The sequence below is a fragment of the Drosophila albomicans genome, chromosome 3 (assembly GCF_009650485.2).
Source record: "Drosophila albomicans strain 15112-1751.03 chromosome 3, ASM965048v2, whole genome shotgun sequence".
Classification (NCBI taxonomy): domain Eukaryota; kingdom Metazoa; phylum Arthropoda; class Insecta; order Diptera; family Drosophilidae; genus Drosophila; species Drosophila albomicans.
Genome location: NC_047629.2, coordinates 8835005 through 8859280, shown reverse-complemented (window position 1 = coordinate 8859280; position 24276 = coordinate 8835005). Strand labels below are relative to the sequence as shown.

The 24276-nt window shown below is 37.4% G+C and overlaps 1 protein-coding gene and 1 long non-coding RNA gene across 4 annotated transcripts; one reads left to right on the top strand and one right to left on the bottom strand.

Moving 5' to 3' along the window:
• Positions 1–1204: 1204 nt before the first annotated feature.
• Positions 1205–23996, bottom strand: LOC117571548 (uncharacterized). 3 transcript variants are annotated; one of them, XM_034253750.2, is made up of 6 exons: positions 23402–23993; positions 13887–14865; positions 5695–5928; positions 3744–3986; positions 3077–3565; positions 1205–3010 (listed from the first exon to the last, which is right to left on the bottom strand). In XM_034253750.2, the coding sequence occupies exons 2-6, from the start codon at positions 14811–14813 to the stop codon at positions 2108–2110; spliced, it is 2796 nt and encodes a 931-aa protein (XP_034109641.1). In that variant the 5' UTR covers positions 14814–14865; positions 23402–23993; the 3' UTR covers positions 1205–2107. The 3 variants fall into 3 exon arrangements, with proteins under 3 accessions (XP_034109641.1, XP_034109642.1, XP_034109643.1); XM_034253751.2 differs by lacking the exon at positions 23402–23993 and adding an exon at positions 20811–21199; XM_034253752.2 differs by lacking the exon at positions 3744–3986 and having other exon boundaries at positions 23402–23996.
• LOC127565649 (uncharacterized) lies at positions 13473–13929 on the top strand. The gene is made up of 3 exons (XR_007954978.1): positions 13473–13570; positions 13665–13772; positions 13820–13929. It is a non-coding gene; the product is annotated as an uncharacterized LOC127565649 (long non-coding RNA).
• Positions 23997–24276: the final 280 nt, after the last annotated feature.

The window sequence follows — 24276 nt, the reverse complement described above, 5'->3', positions numbered from 1 at the left end:
CCACAACTGATTCAAATGAACTACTGAGTTCAAACTAAGATTAGCGCGCGTTTAAAGATTATTATTTTTTTTCGCAAATAATATATTCAAAAGACTAACTTGAGTCCGGACTCTTTTAATACATTGGCAAATATTATTAGCAATCAATTAATAAATATTATTAGCTAGTTAGACCAGCTTTCGCAAAATGTGAAAATTATATTACAGTTTGATGAATACTGCTGTCACACAAGCCATCTTTCAGACAGACTTGTTCCTCATCAAAACATGGTCAAAAATTCAGATGGATAATAAATTATTCTAATAAATTATTAAAAAATTTACATAATGATATCAAAAACTTTTTTTGACACAAATCGTAAAAAATTTGAGATGATTCTAGGATGAGGAGCATTAATTTCACATAGCTCCAATAGTAGTAAAAAAGAACCGTTAAATGTAATATTTTAACTATTAACTAATTTGTTTTAAAAACATTTTAAACATATTTGCTCATCTCCAACTATTTAGGAGACAAAGGAAACAACATAGAATTTTTTATTATGAAATTTTATTTTATTTGTTTGTTGGGTTTCTCGATCATTTTGGTTTTGTCCATTATGTGCTTTACATGTTGTGTGATTTGTTTTGCTTTTTGTTAATATATGTGTTTGAATATGCATATATGTATACGTATATGTATATTTCAATTTCCAATTTCATTTTCTAATGATATGCGCACCAAAACAAATTAACTCAGCGCAAAAAATTTGCTTTACAACTGAAAATTTTAATCGAAAAGAAATTCTATGTTTTTTACTAAAAAATTTTTATTTAAGTAAATGATAAAGAAAGGCAATAGAAGTGTATACCACGGAATTTCTATACGTTATTTAGCATTGATGCCCGTATTTGCTTGCTCTTAATGTAACGCTAATATATTTATATATATATATATATATATATATAATATAATTTGTTATATTTAATATAATGAATTTTTATAGTTTATATGGAATAACACTTAATTATACATTCATATAGATCTTGTTTTCATTTTGTATCGTATTGTTTTGTATACATATTTAAAATATATATAAAATACAACTGAATTCTTGTAGTTTGATTCGATTTGAAACGGAAATACAATTGTTTAATAACTAAAAAGCCTGTAAAAATGCAATTTGTAGCTCATTTTTGTAGTAGAAATGTTTTTACTTTGTAGTTTAACTTTTTGTGTTTTCGGTTTCTGTGCGTCTTTTGTTTCTGTTTATAAATGTATGCTTTGTTTTGTCGTATAGTATCAAACCACTAAATACTTGCCATATAAATGATTTTGTCGTTTAAATATTTATTATATGTATACATCATATATATATATATTTTATGCTATATATTAACTATGCAATTGTTGCATACTTGCCATTTGCAATTAGCGCTTAATTTTCATAATTTGCTTAGATATTTTTATTCTTCATTTTTCTTGTTCTTTTTTTTCTGTTCGGTTTTCTAGGGAAAGTACAAAAGTATACGTGTTTCAAAAGCTTTTCTGTTGTAGTTGTTCAAGTTACATGTTTATTATACACACTTCAAATGCTGTGTATGCGAATATCGTAATCATAATCATAATTAATAAAACTGGCCATGTCGTAATACATATTAACAAAAGAACTTATTCAGCTATAGCCCGGGGGTAGTATCAAGCAACGTGTAGAGCAGAATTTTGGAATGTTTGATAAATTACACAATGGTTTATATTATTAATAATTTAGGTAGGTTCATTAAATGCAACATTCATATTCAATCATTTTTGATACTACCACAGCTAACATAAATTAGTAGAAAGAGTCAACGAATGTTGCTCTAAATTGCAAACTTTGCTCTTATTTCCAAATCAAAAATTATTGTTAAAACATAGAAAAAACCAAACTCAAATGTGACGATGGCTGAAAACCAAGAATTTGTCGACTACACACGGGACTACAAATTACAAAAAAAATTCAGCTACACTACGTGAATTCATTCATTCTCGTTACTCTGATACGACGAGAGTTTTGGGAGTTGTGTGTTCACCTTAAGGAAACTTTGCTTTCGGATTATTGTTATTGTTGTTGTTATTGTTGCGAGTCTACTCGCTGTCAATGTTGAGACCCACACGCTTCTCCTCCTCGAGCATGGCGTCCAGCTCGTCAGTTAAGTTTGCCAGCATGTTGCCGATGTCGTTGAGGACATTGACAGATACTTTTGGCGGCACTGTCGTCACGGGCACGGCAGGAGCAACCGCAGTGGCTGCATCAGGAGATGCTGCTGGCTCAATGCCGCTACAACTGATGTTGCCACTGCCACTGTTGCTGGCCACATCCAAAGTGGGCGAACGCAAGTGGAGGGCGCTGCTGCCGGCGCTCGCTGTGCTGTTCATGCTGTCGCTGCGAGCGAGCGTGGCGTCATGCAGCGAACTGGAAGATTTCAGCGAGTGAAACGAGTGCGCAATATTGGCAATGGTGTTCGTTGACGACGAGCTGGAACTGGAGCTGGAGGAGTGCAAGTGCGTTCCGGCCGCATGATGTCCACCAGCTGCTCCAGCGGCTGCTGATGATGCCGCATTGCCGCCAGCTTGCAGCTCCTGACGATTGAGCAGACGCTGCTTGATGGTGCCAGTGTTCTCATTGGCAAACGGTATCGTGTCGATCGAATCGATGCTGGAATTCGACTTGTTGTCGTGATACTTCTCGCAGTGTATCTCCGCCGTTGTCTGCTGAATGGTCGCATAGTTGGCATAGATTGGTTGCTGCTGCTGTTGTTGCTGAGAGTTCCCACCAGTCGCTTGATGTTGCTGCCAATGCGGTGCTGTGTGACCATAGAACATGGGCTGCTGTTGTTGCTGCTGCTGTTGATTGCTCGCTCCAACTCCGGTTGCTCCTTGTGGCGTTGTCTCCACACTCAACTGACGCGAGTTGCGTATGCTGCAATGACGTCGCGGCGGCTCTGGCGCAATCTTCTTGCCCGCCAATGGACTGCCGCTTAAGTAGGCCTACAGAGAGAAAAAGTAGTTGCAATTAGAAGACTAGACTCGAGCAGCAACTTAAAACGGACTTACTGCTGCACTGTCTGCACCTCCGGCTGTCACATACTCCGCCGCCGCCGCCGCATTCATATAGTGATGATGCTCCAGTGGCGGCATCGTGTTCAGCACGGCTCGTTGAAGTATGCCCCGCTGCTGGCGTGGCAACGTGCCGCCGCCCTCTTCATAGAGCAGCTCGCGTGTGGCATCGTTGGTGGGTGTTATGTCGCCATCGTCGTAGGAACGCCGCCAAGCCATCGCTGCTGCCGCATTGTTGCCCAACAATCGTGCTGTTGCCGCCTGTTGCTGCTGCTGTTGTTGTTGCTGTTGCTGCAGTAGTTGGTGATGTTGCTGCTGTTGCAGTGTGGCAGCGGCTGCCATCGCTGCTGCTGCGGCCGCTGTCGTTGGCGGCCCAAAGTGTCCGTAGTCCGTGGTCGTGTAATGGCTAAAGGTCAAATGGCTGCGCGTGCTGTTGTCATGAATATCCTCCAGCGATTCCAGGCTCTTGCCACGCGGCTGTCGCACCTGCAATAGACAACGCAGCAAAGAGTGTTTGCATTAGTATTACCGAGTGTGGCATGTGGCATCTGGCATGTAGCACTTAAAGTTCAAGGACGACTGCAGACTACTGACAACACAACTGACATTTGTCGAGCACCATTCAGAGAACGACCGAAGAAGAAGAAGAGAAGAGAGCACCCACCTTAATGAGCACCACATCGTTGCCGTTGCAACACTCGTGATTGCTGCCCGTGCAGTAATAGGCATCCCCCCCGCTGGCAACCGAGAGGCCACCGCTGTGACCATTGGCCAACGACGATGTCGACGATGATGACGACGTCGTCGGGTTCACATTGCTCGTCGCATAGATCTTGGTGTAGTCCCAGCCACAAGATGGCGTACTCGGTATGGGGACATTGAATTGCCAGGGCTTCCGTTGGTACTCCTAACGGGGTCAGTCCATTAATCAAATTATGATGAAAGTAAACAGAGAGAGAATATAAATAATCAAATTAGAAAAATTATAAAGAAAAAAGGCAACGAAATCAAACGAATGCGAACCACTTTTTAAACTTAAGTATAAGAAACAAATTTTATATATACGAGAATTAGAAATAATGGCAAGGAATATAAAATAATATACAATTAAATTGATTAAATAAAAGATTAAAACAATTTTATAGAAGGTGACGAACTAAAATGAATGTGAGTCACTATTTAAACTTAAGTATAAGAAAAATATTTCTTATATATGAGAATTAGAAATATTTGCCAGGAATATTATAAAATTAAGTTGAGTAAATAATCAAATTAGATAAATTTTTAAGATAACGAAACAAAATGAATATGAATCACAATTTAAACTTCTGTAGTACACATGATTGCAAGATATATCATAAAATTTTATGAAATTAAATTGAGTAAATAAACAGATTAGAAAAATTTTATAGAAGATAAAGAAATCAAATGAATGTGAGTAACTGTTTATAATTAAGAATAAGAAACAAATTTCACATTTAAGAGAATTATAAATAAGTGTAAGGAATATTATAATATTAAATAATCAAATTTGATCAATTTTAAAGAAGTTAACGAAACGATATGAATAAGAATCACAATTTAAACTTAATTATAAGAAACTTAAGTATTAGAAATTATTGCAAAGAATATTATAATATATTATTAAATATTATGAAATTAAATTGAGTAACTACAAAACAATAATAGTGACTACAATTACAATAAAATATTTTTTTGAAAGTAATGCATGAAATTTAATTGATTAAATTATTAAACCTAGATGGAAAACAAATTTCACACTATGGGAAACTTTGAAACTTTGGAATAGGATATATTTTTTAAAACTAATACATAACATTTTATTATAAAAAAATTAAAATTGAATCTAATTTGCTATTTTAATTAATGCGTTAAAGTATAGAAACAAATTACGTATTTAAAAAAAATTATAAATTAAAAAAAAAATTGAAATAAAGTGAAACAACTAAAGATTGAATATGGAATGTGAAAATGAATACATATCTATTACATTTCATTAAAAAATTATTAAATCCGTCATTACAATTAAAACGATAATGCATAAGAAACCAATTTTGGCGAATAAAAAAACAAAAAAAACTTTTTATAGGGGAAATTTATACTATTTGAAACCAGTTTATTTAAGCGAAATAAATATAATTGAATAATTGCAGAATAAATATAGCAAAAATCAATCGAATTTTTTAATGATTGTCAAAGTTACTTAAGAAAAGTAAATAAAACATAAAATTAAGTTTACAAGTGCATAGTAAAACTTAATAATTTTACATCCCACAAGAACAAATAAAATGGAATTCGAAGAACTTCATAAATATTTTTTACAAATAAAGTGAAATTAAACTCTACACTTTAGTCTTTGCACTTGAACAAATAAGTAAAACAATTGAAAATATCACACAAAGTTAAAAAACGTTTAAAACTTTCCGTTTGAAGACGCGCCCTCAAAAAATACGTCAGATAACACTCTAAAGTTCGAATCGAATTGTTTATCTAAGACGCCTCCATAACAGCGCGTATTATTCCATGATTTAATTAATGATCTAACATTTATCTATAAGTGTGATTTATAACAACTATTGCCAGACGATTCTCACCTGTTGCTGATAGGCATTGGCACCACCCGGATTCCATTTGCCGCTGATGATGTCTTTGACCCGCTTGATGGCAAGCAGAATCTTCTTTTGATGTCCCAGCTTAACGATGCCAATGTCCTCGAGATCCTCCCAAGTCACTTGGGTGACATCGCGCACCGTTTTGTAGTTCTGTTCGAGCAGCGGCTGAATGTATTCCTCCAGACGCAACAGCTGCAGCCACTCCTCAATGGAGCCCTGCAAACAAATATAGAAATAAATATTCGAATTAGTTGTAAACTCAATCTGTATGTCTGTGTGTCTCTGTCTGTGTGACAGCTAATCGCATTTGATTAAAGCCAACCCCATCAGCGGGAGCAGCCAAGCAACAAATTGTCCATGAACTAATTCCAGGCCAAAGCTGATACCAGATCCCATTCCAATCTCTGTTCTCTGCAGACTGAGGAGAAGGGGCAGACAAGAGAGAAGGCCTGAGGGGCTTAGCTAGGGAATTGTGTTTAGTTTTGCTGGTTACACTGGGCATTGCATTTGTCTCACTCTCTCTCGCACTCTCGATGTCTGATGATGAGCTCGTCGCAGCTCTAATCAGTTGTAATTGATAAGATATGACATAAATCGCGTCAAAGCACAAACATAAAGAAACGAGTAAAGAGACACAAAACTCGTTGTCGACGTCGTCGTTGTTGTTGCTGTTGTAACTGCTGTGCTGCTGTCTGCCATTAAACGGTAGCCAAAGTCTCCACACTCACACTTACACACACACACACACACACACATAGACAGACTCTCACATACGCAGTCAAAAATCATCAACATTTTTTCCTTCTTGTTTTTCGTGTGACGTGTTAATAACTTTTGAAGCGATTGCTCTTTTGCTAGCCGTCTAAATTGCCGTTGATTTCTATTTAATTAAGCGTGTGTGAATATTGTGCATATGTATGTATGTATGTATGTACATATGTCGATGTGGATGCTGTTACACCACTCACTCTCCTTCTGTGTCTCTCTATCTCTGTCCCTCTCTCGATCACTCACTTGTGCGTGATTTTGCATGGGCTGTGGAGACTTTTCAAGGACGCTACCATTTAATGGAATTTTTCTACACAAATTATCACTTTATTAAAAGTGTTCTTGGCTTAATTACAAATATATTCGCATATTGCGTTATATTCTTTTTCTATTTTACATTGTTTATTCTATGAAGTTTACTTAAATATCTCAAAGTCTTTCTAAAACGACATCTTTAAGGTGGAGAATTTAGCTATATAAGTCTCACTCTGAACCATTTGTCTACATTAATTTCTACATTGTCTACATTACTTTGTAAAATATCATGAGAAATTCTAATTTATATAACTCCCACTTGCATTTTCACCATTTACTTTGGAAAAGTTTTCACTGAACGTTTGACAAGATTACTCCAATTGCCATTAGTATATTTTATTGTTTTAATAATGTTAATATTCTATTGTAGTAACTACTGTACTTTCTGAAGTAATTTATATGGTTAGCGCAGTTTTATTTATTTAATAATCTTTCTGGAAACCGCAATTTAAAAACAATGTTGATTAGCATTTTAATTAAAATCTTTTACGCAGTTGTATTTATTTCAAAGTTCTTTTTAGAACCGCATACATTTTATAACAGTATGTATTTTAGTTAAAAACTTTCCAATTCATTCTTCATAGATCTACATTTTTAAGGCTATTCTACATGAATAACTTTCTATTAAAAGTCTCCACATTTCCAATACTATAGCTGTATTTGTATTTGAATAGTATTATAATTAATTAAAAAATATTATAAGTTCACAATCCTTCTAAAATAGTATAATGTCCAATTCACTTTTCATAGAGGAAAATTGTGAAGACCATTCTACATGAATAACTTTTAATGGGAAAAGTCTTCACGTTTTCAATATTATAGCTTCAATTGTTTTTGAATAATATTATAATTTAGAGGTTTTACGCAGTTATATTTATTTCACAATCCTTCTAGAGACCGCAGTTAAAAAACCGCAGTTTATTTTAAATAATTTACGCAGTTGTATTTATTTCACAATCCTTCTGAAAACCACATGCATATTAGGAATTTTAGTTAAACAGCAGTTAAGCAGCGCAAATTTATTCCTTATAGATATACATTTTTAATACTATTATACATAAAAAAATTCTCGTTAAAAGTCTCCACATTACAAATACTAACATATAGCTTCAATTGTTTTTGAATAGTATTATAATTTAGAGTTTTAACGCAGTTGTACTTTCATAGTTAAAAATTGCCCAATTCAGTTCTCGTACATTTCTTATATTATTATCCCATCATAGATTTCCTATATTATTATCCCATCCTAGAGTAATATTTCACAACTCTCGCGACTTAGCTTCAGCGACTGCATAGGCCTAAATAAACTACTGCAGTTGGTAATCTTGAGACTGTAAAGCAAACTTACAATAACGCTTCAATCGCAATCCGAAGATGCTAATCATTTGATGTTTGTAGAGAGCATAACTTAACTTGACTAGCCACGCCGTATTTTCCATAAAATCGAAAAAAGAAATATTTATTTAACGTCATTCGGGCGGTATACAATTATCCGCGTATATATATATTTTGTTTTCTACTTTAAAGCTCATTAGCAGGTAGCATATGGTATGACACCAACAGATCCGCACAGCAGCAGCAACAGCTAACATCAACAGCAACAACAACAACAACAACAACGGCGTCGACAACGTCGATGGTCACCATAAATGCGACCAAAAGAAAACAAAAAACTCGAAACAAAAACTGGTTTTTTTCTACGTACCCAACGAAACAGAGAGAGGAAAAAAGAGTATATACTTTAGCTAAAAACATTAGAGTACGTCAGGCCGAAAACTAAATACCATTTGAGAGTGTCTAATAACGGCTACAAAAATAATAACAGCAGCAACAACAACGACAACAACAACGTCAAGGTCGTTGGTTGATTGCGGTTTTTTGTTTTTGGCTTTATGGAAAGGAATGGAACTGGGAATGCGCCAAGAGATTGGCAACGACATATCGTTGTTGACGTTGTTTAATAACCTTTTTCTCTCTGTCTTTGCGTCTGTCTCTCTGCTTCTGCTTTTGCCTCTGAGGTATTTCGCTTTATTTCCTTTTTCGCTGCTCGCCAGATAAAGAAAGTGCCGGGTTCGGATGTGGGAAATGTTTACGTGTCTATATAACTATTTTGTCTTGTTTATTTTTTGTAGAATGCCAGCTAATGAGGCTGCCCCTAACACATTTGCATGCGATTGCAGAAAACTTTCATATTCCCAGCATCAACTGTATATATATAGACTCTGGTCTCTATAGAGACAGCTTAGCTGTCAGTGTGATATAAGTACCTCCCCCTCCGGCAAAGCGTTGGAGTCTGAAACCACACCCAAGGCGACGTTGTCGCTCAAGATCAACAAAAGTCTGTGTAGCTCAATGGGGTGCTTGGAGAGCGATAAGAGTCGAAAGACTGAGTAACTCAACCAACGACACAGCAAAAAAAATAACAAACTTGCGAAAACAGTCACGAAGCGCGGCAAACAGCGTCAACAACAAATACTCGTAACAATAAAAACACAACAAAAAAATATACAAATATATAAAAAAAATTCTATACAACTACTAAAAAAAATTATCGCGCATTTTTTAGCCAAGCTAACAAAAATCAAATAACAAAAGCTGAGGTCATTTTGTGAGTTTGAAAAATTGCAAAGCTTGAAATCGGTTTGAGATATATTGGCATATGGAATAAATGTGTTCATTTCATATGGAAAACAAAAGATTTAATGATAACTCAAATCTCATAGCTGAAAAATGAAAACTAACCGCAGGTTATAATTTGAAACAAGCAATTAAGAGCGAGTAACTATGGAATGCGGTTCAAATTTGAGTTTCTGAGCTAGATACGAGTAGAGTAGCGAGACTTTGAGATACAGATACGATGCGATAAATGATATTTATATGTTCAGTTTTAAATTTTCAGTTTGAGAGTAGAAACACATGCATTTTGTAAGCGCATTCATTAGACGCAGGTGGGCAGCTTACAGCCCACGACAACAACAACAGCTTCAGGTGGGTGGATAGAGGGGAATGTGAATGTTCAAGCTTGAGTTGCTGCTGCTTTTGCTGCTGCTGCTGCTGGAGGAGCTGACGAAATCAATGATTCAGACGAAATTCAAATGCAACGAAAGCTGCAGGTTATTGTTGGCGTGTCCATTGTGGAATTGTGGCCAATGAAACGTATTTGTCATTTCAATTCAAGTTGGGGTTGGAGTAAACCCGTGATGAATGCATGAGAATTAAATTATGATCGGATCATGTGCATAACAATTGTTGAGATTAATATCGAAGGAATGCCATTCGATGAGATTTTGAGCCGATTGTTTCGGTTTTATAGAATCACCAAATAGAATTCAAATTGGTTTCTATAATATTTTCATTGTTGACCCAAATTGATGGCATGACAAAAAGTAAGCTAGAAATATTAGCTCAAATCTCAAATCGATAGTTTGTTGAGAGTACTATCGAAGGAATTTCAGTTTTCTGTGAGATTTAAACTGTTGTTTCGGTTTAATTAAATTGGCAAATAGTAGTTGAAATGATTTCTATAATATTTTATAATTCCAATGCTAAGCTTTATCGAAAAGTAAGCTAGAAATATTAACTCAAATCTTTAATCGATAGTTTTGATTGCAAATTTGCATAACAATTGTTAAGAATTCTATCGAAGGAATGCCATTCGATGAGATTTTGAGCCGATTGTTTCGGATTAATAGAATTGCCAAATAGAATTCACATTAGTTGCTATAATTATATTTTATAAATTCAATGCTAAGCTAAATTGATGGGAAGTCAAAAAGTAAGCAGAAATATTAGCTTAAATGTCAAATCGATAGTTTGTTGAGGAATTTCAGTATTCTGTGAGACTTAAACCTATTGTTTCGGTTTAATTGAATCGAAAAATAGTAGTTGAAATGTTTTCTATAATATTTTATAATTTCAATGCGAAGCTAAATTTATGGCATATCAAAAAGTAAGCTAGAAATAAGAACTTAAGTCTTTAATCGATAGTTTTGATTGCAAATTTGCATAACAATTGTTCATATTACTATCGAAGCAATTACATTCGATGAGATTTTGAGCTGATTGTTTCGGTTTGATACAATCACCAAGTAGAATTTAAATTGGTTTCTATAACAATGGCAGCGATAAATATTTTATAAATTCAATGCTAAGCTAAATTGATTGCAGGTCAAAACGTAAACTAGAAACATTGGCACAGAATTGTAATCGATAGTCTAAATTATAGAGAACATTGCAAATGTATATCAATTAAGTAGTTCGATAATACGAATATCACAAAAGTGATTAGATTAGATGAAAATCAAACATTAAAGCGGCAATGTTAACTTAGATCTTAAGTCGATAATGCAACTACAACACAAAATTGTTGATTATTTTTCCTATCAATACTGCGGACTTAAAATCGTGATTCTTACAGGGTATATTATATATTTATGTATATGTACAATGTTTTGCATATTCCTAGTTACTTTTGACAACTTAAATGGAAGTTTTATGTCACGTTTAACGATTACGTTTATAATTTTTGTTGATATATTTCAGTTGTAATGCGCAGTGACTTCTTAAAATGGGGTTTTAAGAGGGACTGATCACCACTTTTGGACATGGAAAACTTGTATCGAGTGTCGAGGGCTTGTTTGGGGCGAACGTGAAGTGCATATCGATAAGCGACTATATAAGCTTGCATTTCATCAAGTCACGTCTTATTTCGGATATTGTGGCAAATAAATAAAACAATAAAATATTATGTGCATAAGACAACGAAGCAAATTTTCTTTTAAAGCGTGTCTGGGTCACGTGGTGTTTATTGACAGTATCTCTGATGAAAGTTGAGCATTGAGATTAAGCCAAGTGAATGATAATCGGCAAAACTACAATAAACGAATGAGTAATGAAAGATTCTGCGAAAGCAAAGAGTAGCGAGTAAATCAAGATATACTTTGACTTAATTGCATAAGATTTGCATATGTTGAAGGAGTCTGTAAAAAGTTATTAAGAATACTTGTTTGCACTTAAGTGGAAACTGGTAATCTCATGTTATTTGCATTGCAATCTAATAAATACGGCGCTTTTGCCAGCAATTAATCGTATCGAAGTAAGACACGATGCACATGCACTTGACTAGCACTTTGGTCTGTCAGATCAATGCTAAAGATCACCGGATTTAAGTCGCTCAATTAGCCTCGGCAGAACCTCGAAGCGACATTTCTGCTGATCTACATCTTGATGCCCCAACTAGCTCAACAAAATGTCACCTGAAATGGCGCCACAATTCAACACAAAAACATGGAGTAAAGTGTCACAGACAGACAAAGCGAAATAGGGAGAGGGAACTTTACGAACCTTTTGTTTTATGTTTGATTGTTTTGGTTTTGGTTTTTTTTATTATTTATTTTATATGCTTGTGTTTGGTATCTGTTTATGTTGCCAAGTGTGTTTAATGAATTGCTGATGGGAATTAATGTGCGCATATTAAACGAAATTCTTTCATTAACAATAAAATAAAACAAAAAAAAATCAACAACTTGCTGACGGCGCTTTTTTATGTGGGGCTCAGTATGTGGGAAACAAGTTTTTGCAGCACGATTGCAAATGCTTTTTTAATGAAATATTTTAAAGATAAGCTGCGAAAAAATACATATACAGAAATAATCAAGCAAACACAGAAAGCGAACGAGTTGGAATAGCATGGCTAGCAACTAGAGATGAGACTCGAGATCTTCTTACGTGCAAAGTATATAACGTTAACGTATATCAACTGATATTTAAGTCGCGGTTAATTAAGCTAACTAACAGATGGTGGCTTAGAAAATCAGCTTAAGTGCGCTAATCAATCCGATAACGACAACACGAGAAGAGCAATTAACGATTGCAAATCTCAATGATGGTTAGAAGAGCTCTTTAAAGATGCAACAGGAGAAAAAGACAATTTGAAAATGTAACTAATCGTGTATTAAATGAATTGATTAGTACATTTCACTTGTTTATCTGCTCATTGAATAATTGAATTCGTGCGATTACTATCTTAGATAATAGACAACTTCGATACTTAAATTCTAAATGAAGACTCATTAAGTTTTTTTATTGCTACTTTCTTGTTTCACATTTTAAAAGAATATCTCATGCAAGCATTTTAGTCTAGGATTCCTTTTACTTACTACTTTTTTTTACTAACATATTTTCTAATCTATGGTATATTTTTAACGGATATATATCGTTATACCAAATATATCTATCTGTTGGTGTATTTTAATACCTTTCGGTATATCAATTCGGTATATTTTAACCATAAAGTCGGCTTCGCACTGCTTTGCCATTTACATATCTTCTTTTTCGATGAAAACTTTTTAATATTTATATCTTTTAATTGATTACTATATTTTATACTTCGTATATTTTGCATTCAGTGGTATATTTTTATTGTACAAGTATTTCATTGCACCAAATATAGCTGTTGGCATATTTAAGCATATTTTCAGTACACAAATTTTTTATATTTTACTCGGTTTTGCTTTTATTGAATATGTCTACTGGATATTCTGATATCACTTGACTGAAGTTTTCTTAGTTGGTTTCATTGGAACGGTTTTCCTTTTAATGGCTTCGTTCATTCCATTCTTTCTAAACAATTCTTTTCTCTAAGATTCCACTTATTCATCAGGTGATTCTTTTAAACAATTTTAAATAAAAACCTCAATCGATAACACCACAAAATATCGATGTGTCAAAAATATAATAATAATCCTATAACACTACAAAATTACGTCATGAAATAGTAAGTATTACTAAAGCAGTTAACTAACTCGCTATTAATTTTATCAGCTTTTCCTGAGTTGCAATCTTCCAGTAATTTGTTCGATATTCCCTAGATACAAAACGAGCATTTTCATCATCGTTCATCCCTAGCACTATTCACCTCCACTAGCCATAATTAATGCCAATTTGACAAATTGCTGAGACTGCAGAGACACATTCATGTATGTATGACTAAGTTGACTTTATGCAAATATCACGAGTTGCTTAGCTGATTAGATAGAAAAGCGAAAAGCGGAACTAGCTGGTTGCTGGGTGCGTTGTTGTTGTTTACTTACCGGCACAAAATGTGGCAAATTGTCGAGCACCTGCAGCTTGTCGATGCGCTGCTTGATGCGTTCACGATGATGCGGATTCTTGATGCCAATCGCAGTGAGATCCTCGGGCGTCATGCGCGCAATCGTTGGCAAATCGTAGCCAGCAGCAATGAAGAGTTGAGCGTACTCCTCATGTTTCATTTCCAGCAGCCAGTCGATAATCAACTCATCATTCCGCTGCCTATCGACGCTGCCAATCGAACACGAGCTGACCGAGCTGCAGCGTGGCGACGAAAGCGGAGCGCGTATCGATGCACCCGATGAGGAGACGCCCGTTAAGTAGGAGGACGCGCGTCCTGAGTCCAGGCTGGCGGTGCTATGACGCGAACCCGATCCAGCGGAGCCCGACGAAGAGCCCGGCGAATCACGTCCCGGCGATTGGGTCAGATCAATGCCCTGATCCTCTTGCAACGCCAGCTGCTGATGATAGTAGACCGCTGCCTTATGCGTCAGCGGTTCGCGCAATGTGGCACAAAATACGGGCGGTGGACATGCCACAATGCTGGGTGGGAGCGGAGCTTGTGCTGGGGGCTTGCTGCCAGAGCCTGCACCTGCAGCTGCTGCCCCGGTGCTTGCCTCATCCTTCATGCGCAGCGCCACGCTCGTCTCGCGTGGCAAGTTAAAGCCGCCCTCCTCCAGCGAGGGCGATGAGACAATGCTGCTGCCACTCATGCTGCAAATGCCATCATCCAGTTGAAGCTGTTGTTGTTGATGTTGTAGTTGTTGCTGATGGTGCCGCAGGGGTCCGCTCAGCCTGTATAGCGGTATCACTGGCTGATGATGGCCTAGGGGCGACGAGGGCGTCACCGGTGGGTCACCAGGTATTGTCGGCGGCTGTACCTTCTTAGCTTGTGCCGTGGATGCGTGCGGCTTCAGTGAACGATGCATTTCGCGCCTCTGTTTCTGCTGGCCGCGCTGGCCAAATTAGCTGCGGCGACTCCTGCAAAGAAAAACAACACACAAACACAAATAAGAGGCAACTGCATTAGATATTTGTTTTGAGGGGAACTGAGAATCGGGAACAGATGTGCAGCAGATGTGTGTGCGCAGTGAAAATCTGCATAATTGGGCATACATTTTTATTTTGTTTTTTTTTTTATGTTGCTCCAGCTAAAAATAGGGTCACACTATTTACGCGCGCGCGCGCCTCTGCGGCAAGTCAATAAACTGCCCCAGAACACGAGCGTTGCACAGTGGCAGCAACTTGAGAAAAACGTCATTTTAAAATATAATGAATTTTGTGGATTTCACATGAAACATATTGATAAAAATACACTTTTGACTACCGATTGCAACCCTGAACTAGATTAATTCATTAATATGCATAATTTTATCTTAATTTCCGATCGATTTATTATCAATTCCAGAAAAATTATGCAGAGTAAATCACAAAATTAGTGAGCTTGTTTAAAGTGTATGCATAAACAAAGAAATTGTTGCCTTTGTTTACAAGGTGAATCATCGTCTTTATTCAAATGAAAGTGCCTTTGTCTGGCAAGGTGAGATTGATTTAAGAGGAATACAGCGTTGAAGGTTTTTGTTATCAGAATCCACTTCCAGCTTCCTACGCAGCATCGTCCGCGGTTATATTTGATATAAAACTTTATTTTTTTTGTCAGCCTCCTTGCTTTTACCGTTTGGAAAGGCTTTAATTAGTTAGGACATACAGGACAAAAAATGTGTAGATAGTGAAAATGTCATTATTTTATAAGGGCACTTTTTGAGCGACGTTGGATTTGGTTGTCATGGGAGGTCACCCCTGTTAGCTGGACAAAACTTGTGATCGACCAATAGTAATTTTCCTGTATTTATATTATAAGCCCAACGACTTATCTAACTGTCTTAAAGAGATTGCTAAAAATTAAGCCTAGCTATTATCTTTGGATCTATGCGTTGATGTTCAGGCATTCATTCAAGACCAACATCAGTATTTATACATCATATACCAGCCTCCTAACTAATAACGTAAAAGTCAGTCAGTAAGGACAAAGAATTTAATATATACATAGAACCCAACCAAGGACTTGTCAACCTTTTCCCAAAGTGCATCTTAGAAAGATTGCTACTGACCCACTGTGCTCCCGCCGCAGTAGCATCGTATTACAAATTTCATTCACAAAAACACAACCAAAAGCAAACACGAAGGGGCGACGACAGCTAGAACGAAGAGAGGCCGACCGAGAGGAGAAGGAGAGGTATAGAGAGAGTCAGAGACGATGTCAAAGTTCGTTGACTGTGGGTTGCATTTGGGGTTGGGGGCTGACTTGTCTAGGCGCGACGTCATAATACACTTCAAAAATGCACAGGCAGGCGAAGTTGGCAGCGTTAGCGTAAATCTGGCAGAAGTCACGAACAGGGCCGTTTCTGCCGGAGCATGTCATTAACATGAGCGAGTGAACAAAGCCGCAAAATACTTGGAAACAATAATAGAAAAAAGCTTTAATTTGCAGTTCTAGTGAAACAGTTAAATTCCAAAACGATTAGCAGAGCAATAACGTTTATCGATAACAAGCGAACTGCAACAGCGGCCACCTGTTCGATTAAAGTACTCGATGCCCGGCCGGTTGCCGAACACTAACACACACACTGAGCGAGTAACGAATGATACGACAGAAGCAGGTGCCAAATTTCATAACGTATGAGTGTGTGTGTGTGTGTGTGTGTGTGTGTGTGGGAGTAAAAAATGCAGGCAAAAGAGAAGCAGAGCAAAAGCTGAAAAACAACACGCAAAACGGTGGCAGTAGTAAATTTCATTTACAAGCCCGTCGACAGTCGACAGTCGTCGCGTCGACTGTCTTTAATGAATTTTTATGTATGCGACGTGAAACGAAAATTAACGAAAAACTGCAGCCGAAGGCACGGGAGAGCCAACGCCAAATGGAGAGAGTGAGTGAGAGAGCGAGAAAGAGTGCGCGCACAATGAGCTGCGGCTGCGGCAGCGGCAGCAGAGACTGAGCAGAGTTGTAGTAGGGTAGTATATCAAACGGTGAACGGTGCACAAATGTGGGTTGCGATTTGTTGTTGTTTTTATTGTTATTATCGTTGTGCTGTTGTTGTCACCCACACACATACACACGCTCACCCCATTCACCCAGCTGCACATTTGCAGATGTTGTTGAACTGTGCGGCCGGCTTTGCATTTTGGGCAAACATTTTCTGCTTCTATCTATCCTTTATTCCTTTCCTTTTTATTTTCGGTTTTGAATGCTTTTGTCTTGTCGTCTACTGGCCATTTTTATGAACCCATTTTGCTGTTGTCTTTTGTTGCTTGCGCATTTAATTGCAAACACATAGCGTACACAGGACGCCCCCTGGCGTAGATAATGCAAAACTATTGCAGTTTTTCTCTCTCTGTCTCTGTTGTTCTTATATTATGTATATGCTTGTAGTTGTTATTTTTGTTGTGGTAGTTGGGTGTGGTGTGGGTGGTGAGTAATCATAATAAGAATAACACTTGATTATGCGCTCGTAGTTGTGTTTGCGATTGTGTGATTGTGTGTAGCATAACATAAAAACTGATTGGAAATGCAATTGAACGGACGCTTGGGCGGCGTTTTCCTATTAGAAATACACAATACAAAACTATTACAAAGGGCAGCAAAGGCTGAAAGATTTATTGATTGTCGCTGTCGTCACATACACACACACACACACACACATACAGCACGATAGACACACACACACACACTAACAGAGATAGACATGTATTGATACAATGTAGCGGAGTTGCGGTTTTGAAGTCGGCAGCAAAAACGCTGAGCAACTAAAAATAATTATGGTTACCAGTGCTTTAAACACACACACACAAACACATACAAACAGAGCAACACAAAGGGACCGCAATGTTTATACGCTTCTCTTTGGGGGAGTATTGGGAGTTAGTTGTGAAGTTAGAGTGCTGTGAAAGGGGGTGCGATAAGAACCATGAAATGTCTTACACGATACTCTTCATATCTATGCGAAGGAGATGGTCACATCCCTATGAGATAAATCGTCGACAGACGATACGAGGAAATGGGGAAAGAAAACTATTAAAGACGATCTACTAATGCCTATAATGAGTGTGACAGATTCAAAAACGATAAGCTGAAAATAAATTGGTGTATGTGCAAGTAAGTCATCTACATATATTGTAGGCTTTAAATTAAAAGGAAAGAATCTCAAAGAGATTATAATTGACAGAATTAAAGACAAAAGTATCGAATTATTAAAGAAATTTTGGTTGAAAGAATGAATAACATTATAGATTTGACATATTATTATATTTAAGTTATTATTCTCATAGACATTTCTAATCTTTCAATGCAGTGTTCTTATAATTAAACCGTTATAAACATATCAGTATTCATTTTTCATGCTTAAAAATAATATAATCTTTCATGTTCAAAAAATTTTGATTTCACTCCAACCTAATTATATATACATATACAGAGAAATGTCTTTGAAAATGTAGGATATCTTAAATTCGTTTAGTTCTCTGACAATTGCTCGTTGTCGCTGTGCGCCGTTAAAGTTTACTGGCATGAGTAATCAGCCAAATGGAGCGCAATAAAATGGCAACGGCAACACGGCCAATCTATCAGCCCAGGCAGCACATCAACTTAGTTGATGTTGCCCAGCCACCCCCGATAAAATGCCTCCCCATATACGCCTGTCAACCACTTCATGACCAGATTCATATGCCACACTTTGGCATGGGACCTGGACCTCAAACCGAACCGAATGGAGTGTCAGGAGGTGGCGGCTGAAATCAAATGAACCGAGTCTCATTCTCATGTTTATTAACGCTGCTTAACTGAAAATGTCTGTGTGTGTGTGTGTGTAAGTCGCTATGGTTGTGTGGGTGTCATTAAGCCCGATAAATAAAGCGACCGCCCAGGCAACACTTCATTACCATCACGACTTATTGACAACGGCTCGGTGATATACCCTATAAAGATTTCATCAATGGATAGTTATAAAACATTCCAAAAGCTGTCTGCATTGGCATATAATTAATGTATTGATTTATTATTATCAAGACAATACTGAATGGTCCCAGAATACATGAAGTGTACAATATTCTTCAATCTAACGGGTGTATTTATATAATACTTTCATTATTTGGAACCGTCTTTAGAGAACTGTTAATAATGCTATGGGATTATTTCTTAGAAGATTAGATGCTTCTTTAATAACAATATTATCAGATTAATTTATAGAAAATATATTTTATTTTCAGAGTCTAAAACATAATTACAATTTATTCAATCCAAAAACAAAAAACTAGAAGACAGTCATAAATATTTTATATTTATTACTTTGCCTGCAATCTTTATCGTTGGAAAAGTATAGATATGCAATTTAAAATCATCCACTGTACTGATAGTTCGAAAAGAATGATTTTTTTTTATATAAAATTGAAATCTATGCCATAAATTTGTTGACTTAAAAAGTGTGTGTTACGGGCTATCTTCGTAACTTACATTCGAAATCGCATGCGTATTTTTATTAAATGATAGTGGGTGGCAAGGTTTTTATAACGGACATTTTTCGACTTCTTACAATTGATTCCTTAATATCTTTAAGGTAGTTATTCATAATTTTTCGCCATTGTTTTAAGCGGCTCATCTAAAATAATGCTAAATTGCATTTTTATTGCACAAAGTTCCAAAGAAACTTCATTCATTTCAAATCTTCCACAGAGTATCTCGCTGGTCCATCATTTTGTTGGAATGCATCTTTGTTGCGGGTGCTTTGCATATGACATGAGACAGTTTTCTATACTTTCCCCAAAATGCTGGGAGAACTGACAAAAGTTTTTTTTTTGTCGTTTTTTCGGTTGCATTTTTCTTACATTTTCCTTTTGCTCGCTTTGCCACGCCCCAGTGTGAGACTATGTTTTCTTCTGCTTGTTGTTGTAGTTGTGTACAATGTTGGTAGCGTGTTTTGTCAGCAACAACAGCAACAGCAACAAAATAAGATGGTGTCGCTGCCTGTCGATAACTGGAGATGTTGATCTTGCACAGCAAAGGAGAGGACAGCAACAACAACAACAACAACAATGGCCGCGGGCAGCATAAACTTGTTTTGCCTGTAAAGGGAGTTGTTGTTGTTGTCGTCGTCGTCGTTGTTGCTGCCATTGCTTTGTAGTTGTTATTGCATTGTCTTTGCGTTTTGTTTCAGGTTTCATCTGGCAACGCCAAGAACGGAGCAAACAAGAGCCCATAAAAAGCTCGTAGGAGTAAACTGCAGCACACAGCGAAGATGTGACAAAAGTGTGGGCGAGGGGCGGTTGAGGGGGGGGGGGAGGCAGAGTGGCGTAGACATACAGTACATACGTGCAGTTAACGGTTAATGCAAAACGAATGCGTAGCGCATATGGCACCAGACAGTTAGACAGTGCAAGAAGCAGCAGCAGAAGAAGAAGACAGTCTGCAAGACAGACAGACAGACGGACCAAATAAGGCTGACAGCACGTACACAGAGTCAGAGCCAGAGCCAGAGCAGAGGCAGCGCAGCAAACCTCCAAAAGCGGCCATCAATTCTTCTTCTTCTGCTTTATGGTCAAAAAACGCGAACAAGTTGTAAAGCGAGCAATGCGAACAAAGCACCAAAAGCGAACAACAACCAACTACAGTAATAGTCGCAGAATATCTCGAGAAAGGAGAAAGGGGAATAACAGGAGGAGGTCGTAAAGAGAGAGAGAAGCATTTACACATTGAACTTTTTAGTACTCAACTATTTGCCTCCCACTTGCAAAGTGCGTTTACTACTACGCACACACACACACACGCACAAACATATCCATACACACACTCACACATTCGCACTCACACTCATATACACACACAAGATGAGTGAATTGGGAATTTGCAACAACTGTGCCAAAAATATGTAAATTACCATTTGAAAACGTTGATTTTTATTGCAATTTTTATGGCAAACACGAAAGCTTCATCCAAATAAGCTTAACTTATAAATTTCACATAAATTGCGATTGATTTGCTTGATTCAAAACGCGTTGGAAAATTCTGTGCAAATTTCTTTCACATACAAGCACACACACACACACACAAACGCGCGAGTAACAACAGCACTAACACCAACACAATCACGTAAACGAACGACGAAGAGCGCGTTGGCTTTGGCCAAAAAACAAGTAAAGCATATGAGAAAAAAAAGGCAGCGCAAAAAGTTGCCGCTGGTAGCTTAGCTTAGTAGCTGCTGCTGCTGCTGCCTGCTAAAAGAAACGAAGAACGAGTCAAAAAAGGCGAATGCGGAGCGCGTTCACGACGAGCCGACAGCGACCGCAAGTCAAAGCGTATTGAAAACGCGGCTCAAGTTCGAGTCCAAGTTGCGAGTCCTCCTGCTGAACGCTACTAAAGTTGTTTCCAGAGAGTAACAAAAGGGAGAGGGAGAGCGCGCCTGAGAGAGCGAGTCTGACTATAAGAGAGAGTGCGCGCAAATTGAAGCTCTGTTTCAATTGTGTGTTTTTGCCACACAGTCCAAGTCAATTTGCTGCAATTGAAACAATAACAATTGTATGTCAATTTGTTGTCGCTGGCAAATGAGTTAATAAATGAACCAGCGCGAGTTTTGATTAAAGCTACAGAGGTCTACATACATGTGCGTATGCCCAGCAGTGTGTGTGGTGTGCAAAAGGAGCAGAAGCACAGAGAAATGCATTCAAGCTCGCACAGTGGTGCAAAAACCTATTTACAGGTTGGTAATGTACTGTGAAAAGTTCCTCAGAGAATATCTATCTCTATTTCGTTTTGTTAAGGTTTTTTTTAATCAATTCGTGGCATTTTCAATCAGTCATGACCGTCTGAATGAAGTTTATACTATAAAGTACAAACACCACGAACGGTAATAACTTTAATAATAGCTTTTAAGTTTTAGTAATTCGTTCAAAAATGATGAATGTTAAGTTAAGTCTTGCCCAATAATTATTTTGAAAAAAAAAAACATAATTAAAATAAGATCGAAGTCTCTTTTTAACCTCACGAAAGTTTTGTGACATTTTCATTGTATCGACCTATGATGACTATGATATAAGTTAGTTTTTTTTAGTTTTCCCAAGATCTGTATGATAACAGTTGCGAGGTCAGTTCAATTAACAAGTAAATGTATTGTTTGTAAGCCATTTGCATTTAAGCGTGTTTAGCATGGGAAGTTGTAAAACTGGAGCTAAACTGCTTCAAGGTAAAATGTTAATGAGCATTCGCGTAAACTTCAACTTACAAATTACAATCTTCATGGTTCCACTGTGCGGCAATGTGCCACAAAAAAGACAAACAAATCAAAACACTCACACTCTTGCATTTAGCTAGGGAGCCAACCACTTTGCTTGCCGCATAAGCCAATAATACCAACAAAGATAGAGAGAGAGAGAGAGCAAGAGAGCGTGAGCACGCGCTCCACACGAGTTGAACACAAACTTCAAAAAAGGCTCCATCTCTATTAAAATTTCCCTGTTTGCGCACTCTGGCTCTCACTGTCTTTCTCTCTATTGCTATCTTTGGCTCTCTCTATTGAAGTTTAAGCTCTCTCAAAGATACGAAATGTCATCGTCGCTCAACGACAATTCTAACACTTCATTGGAGCTGTTTGGGCTCGGGACCGATGCGTTGTTATTGTTGTTGTTGCGTTACGTTGCGTTGCGACGCAACGAAGCGACGTCGACGTCAAGTCATTTGATTCCCACACAAATCTCTGCATATTGAGCGGACGCGAGAGTCGCTCCCCATTATGGCAAGTGAGTTATGGAGCCTCAACTTGTGTGCGTGTGTGTGTGTGTGTGAAATACATATATGCATGTGTGTGTGTGTGCACTGCGCTTTCTATTGATTTATATGAGCTTTATGGCGCAATCTGAGTACTTACAACGAGTACAAAGCTTAACAAGAAGACTAAAGTAAACGCGCTTTGAATTCTCAAGTGCTGCTAAAAGACAATGGCATAATGAGCAGAAAAGAGAAGAGAAGAGAATGAATGACAGCCTAAACATTTAATTGCCCACGAGCAACGCGTTTTGTTAACTAACAGCAACAACTAGAAGCAAGCGGCATTCGAGAATAAATTATGCAAAGCATCATCACCAACAACCAGAGTTGCCGCAGTGCCATTGTTGTCTGCAGCAGAGTCGTCGCAGCACGCGTCTGCATCGTCGGCGCTCGAGCGTAACACACTTTGTCGGCCTGTGACACGTGTTGGTTTATTAATTGCATAAGCAGATCAGATGGAGCAGAGGTAGAGGCAGCTGCAGTCTATCCCGAAACAAAAAGCAATTTCCTGCAGATGGCCACTCTGGAGAACAGCTGTCGGCTCCTGCCAACAGTTAAGTAGAAGAAGAAGCAGGAATATGACAGATGGCAGCGTCAGCGCCGACGCATACGCCGACGTCGCAACAGGACACAAACGTCAAAACAAAAACATTTGCGGCAAAAAGCCGCTTAAAGAATTACGAATTTAACAAAAAGATTAATACACACCTGTGAAATGGATGGAAAACGCTATTTTCCACGCTTTATGCTTTTCAGTTAACAATTTCCGTATGCAGCTAAATACAATCACATTAAAAGCACGACAACGAAAGTTGGGTTGACACACAAAAGGTAAACAAATGTTAAGTTTTAACAGGGCATCAATTATTGTTGTTGTTTGCACGTTTTATGACATTTTCTACAGGCACACAAGCACATAAACACTCTCACACAGACACAAGTGGCGCGCGCGCGACGCATAAAAGTAAAACATAAAACCAGATTAATTTTTGTGCAGCCGAGAAAAAAAAAGAGTTTATTAAGCTACGCTGCTTACGTAGTTGTGACTTCGCTGTTGTTGTTGTTTCTTATTGTTTGTGCTACGCCGCCATTTTCTTTACTGTTAACTCGGTAACTTTAATCGCGTTTGTGCGCTTTTTGTGTTGCCTTAGATTTTAGTAGATTATGTTCACATTTAATTAAACATTAATATTTATTTTGGTGCCACAATTCAATAAATTTATGCGTTTATTTATTAATTTGGAAATTCCGCGCAATGAAGCGACGCGAACCACCTCAAACCGCTCGACAAGAAAACAAAAACAGAACTGAGTGTGGCTGCATATTTGAAAATTCAGAATACCAAATTCACCACTGCTTGCGTGGTTATTCAAATTTCATAGCACTGTGGTGACTATTAAATATCTGTTAAATAAAAGTTAGATAAAAAATGTATTCTGACAATTGATATTGCTTAAGTAAGTATTTATTTTTTGTTATCAATTAACTTTTACTGAACACTTATTGGAGTACATTTAAAAGCTTATGATTCGTAATCACCCTGTGTTAATAGCAAAAGTTTAAGTACTAGATTCTATGAAATC

Coding starts and splice junctions, on each gene's coding strand:
- LOC117571548 (XM_034253750.2), bottom strand. CDS start 14,813: ATGCATCGTTCACTGAAGCCGCACGCATCCACGGCACAAGCTAAGAAG. Junction 5,929..13,886: donor ATTTGCCACATTTTGTGCCG/GTAAGTAAACAA, acceptor ATTTGTTTGCAG/GGCTCCATTGAGGAGTGGCT. Junction 3,566..3,743: donor ACGATGTGGTGCTCATTAAG/GTGGGTGCTCTC, acceptor TGTCTATTGCAG/GTGCGACAGCCGCGTGGCAA.